The sequence below is a fragment of the Dendrobates tinctorius genome, unplaced genomic scaffold, assembly GCF_039654945.1.
Source record: "Dendrobates tinctorius isolate UK_male_01 unplaced genomic scaffold, ASM3965494v1 ptg000332l, whole genome shotgun sequence".
Lineage (NCBI taxonomy): Eukaryota > Metazoa > Chordata > Amphibia > Anura > Dendrobatidae > Dendrobates > Dendrobates tinctorius.
This window is the reverse complement of record NW_027361998.1, coordinates 5,901,185-5,903,915: the sequence shown is the minus strand read 5'-3', so window position 1 is coordinate 5,903,915 and position 2,731 is coordinate 5,901,185. Positions and strand designations below refer to the sequence as shown.

Genomic DNA, 2,731 nt, shown 5'->3' with positions numbered 1-2,731 from the left:
GCCTAAAGTAACCTAGGCATACCATGACATTCTGCTCTGTCTCCTGTCTGTCACTGCATCCCGTAACCTGCTCACAGGATCCTTTCAGAAAAAATGTCACCATCCTGGGCCCATTCCAAGATTGTAGGCCTGTTCCAGCAAATATTCCCCCATCTTGGACTCATTTCTGGTATCATGACCTCATACTGGTTCATTTCTGCTTTTTTAATTACATGCTTTTAGGGGCCAGTGCCAGTGTGCAGCTTTTCAGTCATTGAAGGGAGCAGGCACTTCATCACACCTTATCAGACTCCTCAAAGTGTCACATGAGTCAAGGTGCTCATCATGCCTCCTGGATAGAGTGGTCCTTAGTGAAGCTCTGGAGTATAATACAGACTGTAACAAAATGTCCTGGACTTGCAAAGTGAAATAACAGGTGAACATATCTTGGTGACATTTTCATAAATGTAAAATGAGCTTTATATGTTATGTGATCTGCTATGCTTGTTTAGACTTGGTCGGGCTTGGAGTCTATGTGATGTAGTTTGCATTTTTTCAGTAAGATTCATTCATTTGCATAAGTGGAAAAACGTTGTCATTAAAGCTTTGATAAAGCCTTTCTGTGTTATCAGGATCCTCATACCACAGGAGAGATGGCTGATTCCTCAGAGAGCAAAACTCATTTCCAAACTCTGAGCATTCTGGCCCCAAAACTGATTGCTTTCTTTTTCATGTTAGTAATACATTTATTTATCATAGTCAACAATGCCAATGACTGGTGGAAAGGACGATCAGTGACTTCTGTTGACCACATTGTAACTTCTCTTGGAGTTTCAAGGTTGTGTGCCGAATGTGTTAGTACTTTATTCCTCTTGTTGAACACATTGCTCCGGCAGTCACCTGTATCTCTGGGTATTTTATTTTGGGTTTATGATTTCTTTTTTTATTCTAATATTTGGTTAACATCTCTGCTCTCCATCGTATACTGTCTGAAGATCTCCAACCTCCGCACCAGACTGTTCCTGTATCTGAGGAGGGTGATATTACCCAGGACTGGACATTTCATTGTATCCTGTGGAAATCTCGCTCTTGTCAGTTTTGTGATAGTCCTGTGGATGGCACTTTTTGAGGTTCCCAAAGATGAAACATACAATATAACCCTGAAAACGCAAGTCACGGGATGCATTTCTGTTAATTCTGTAATACCTTTTACTATAGGAACCTCCATCCCACTTATATTTTATTTTATCTCCTCCGTCCTCCTCTTCGCCTCCTTGTATCTTCACACAGTAAAGATGAAGATGAGCAGTAATTTATCCATCAACTTGGAGACGTATTACTCAGCGATGAAATTCATATCTGTCACTTTCATATTTAATGCTACATTTTTTGCTGGTTATGTCATTTGTGTTTTTTATTACAATTTTCACTGTGAAATCCTTTCATGGGTTTATATTGCTCTGGATTTTCTACCATCCATACATTCCTCCTACCTGATCTACACAACAGCCAAACTCCGGAGTCAGATAACCAAAATTCTGCAGAATGTCATTGATGTCATATTGCAAAAGAGAGGTGCAGAAACCAGAACCAGCTCAAGGAGATGACTCCCTAAGGACCCAGGCTAATCAGCACAATGAATTGGAATTGACTATGTTGGGGTGGGACCTAATTGTCTATCTGTCAGCTCAACACTGAAAGGGGAGATAATGCATGGCAGTACACAATTATACAGTCTGTTAACTAGTGAGACCAGTAGATATTGCATAAGGAAAATAATTAAAACACGTTTTTAACCCCTTTTTAACCCCTTCTCCAACTTGCGAATTCTCATTTTTGTGCTTTCTTTTTTTGCTTCCCATCTTCTATTTTTCCATCAATATAGTTGCATGAAGGCTTGTTTTTTGCGGGACGAGTGGTGCTTTTGAATGACAATATCAAAATTTCCAATATATTGTACTAGAATTTGGTAAAAAATTGAATTTCAATTATGGAGAAATTGCAAAAAAAACTGCAGTTCCTCAATCTTTTTTTATTTACCATGTTTACTAAATGCTGAAAGTGACCTGCATGGGCACGGCCCGGATCTCTCGATATGAGATGCAGGAGACCTGTGCCCTGTGGATACTTCTTGAAAAGAGATGATTTAAGCTACTCTTAGAAGATTTCAAGTCTCCAAACCAATTCATGAAGACTTTTAACAACCTGGTGAACATTTAGTGATCTCAACTGTTCCTCTATGTGCTGGCACTCAACAGTAATTGACCAGAAAGTCAGCGTGGACCTGAAGCTCATAGCCAAGGAATCCCCTGCAGTGTTAACCAGAGTGAGTTCTGATAACCAGAGCAGCAGGTTCTGTGCTCACCGTGGAAACATTGAGGAGCTGCAAAAGTCTGAGGCCATCTCTTTTAGAACTACCGGAGAAGATTCTGAGGCAGCACCCAGGATCTCATCGGAAATAAGAAGCAGACGACATCTTTGAAACCTTGCTGGGTATAGCACAATGAGAGAGAAGCATGAGGCTGTAAGCTGAGGATTTATCTTTCTATTCATGAGCTGGACCATAGGGACTTCTCATCGGTTCCAAACTACAAAAGCTGCTGAACTTCGGATTCAAAGAAAACCTGCTGAGGAACTGTGAGAGGCTCTAAAGCTTGGAAAAAATGACTAGATTGCTACACTGCGTGGAGAAGCACCTGTATACAGAAGGAAGAATCTTGGACATATCCATCCTTCCTACACCTGGATTAGA

The 2,731-nt window shown here is 40.6% G+C and overlaps 1 protein-coding gene across 1 annotated transcript; it reads left to right on the top strand.

The window, feature by feature from the left end:
- The first annotated feature begins 632 nt into the window (after nucleotides 1-632).
- LOC141074320 (taste receptor type 2 member 13-like) lies at nucleotides 633-1,586 on the top strand. Its single transcript, XM_073561948.1, has one exon. The coding sequence runs from the start codon at nucleotides 633-635 to the stop codon at nucleotides 1,584-1,586; it is 954 nt and encodes a 317-aa protein (XP_073418049.1).
- Nucleotides 1,587-2,731: the final 1,145 nt, after the last annotated feature.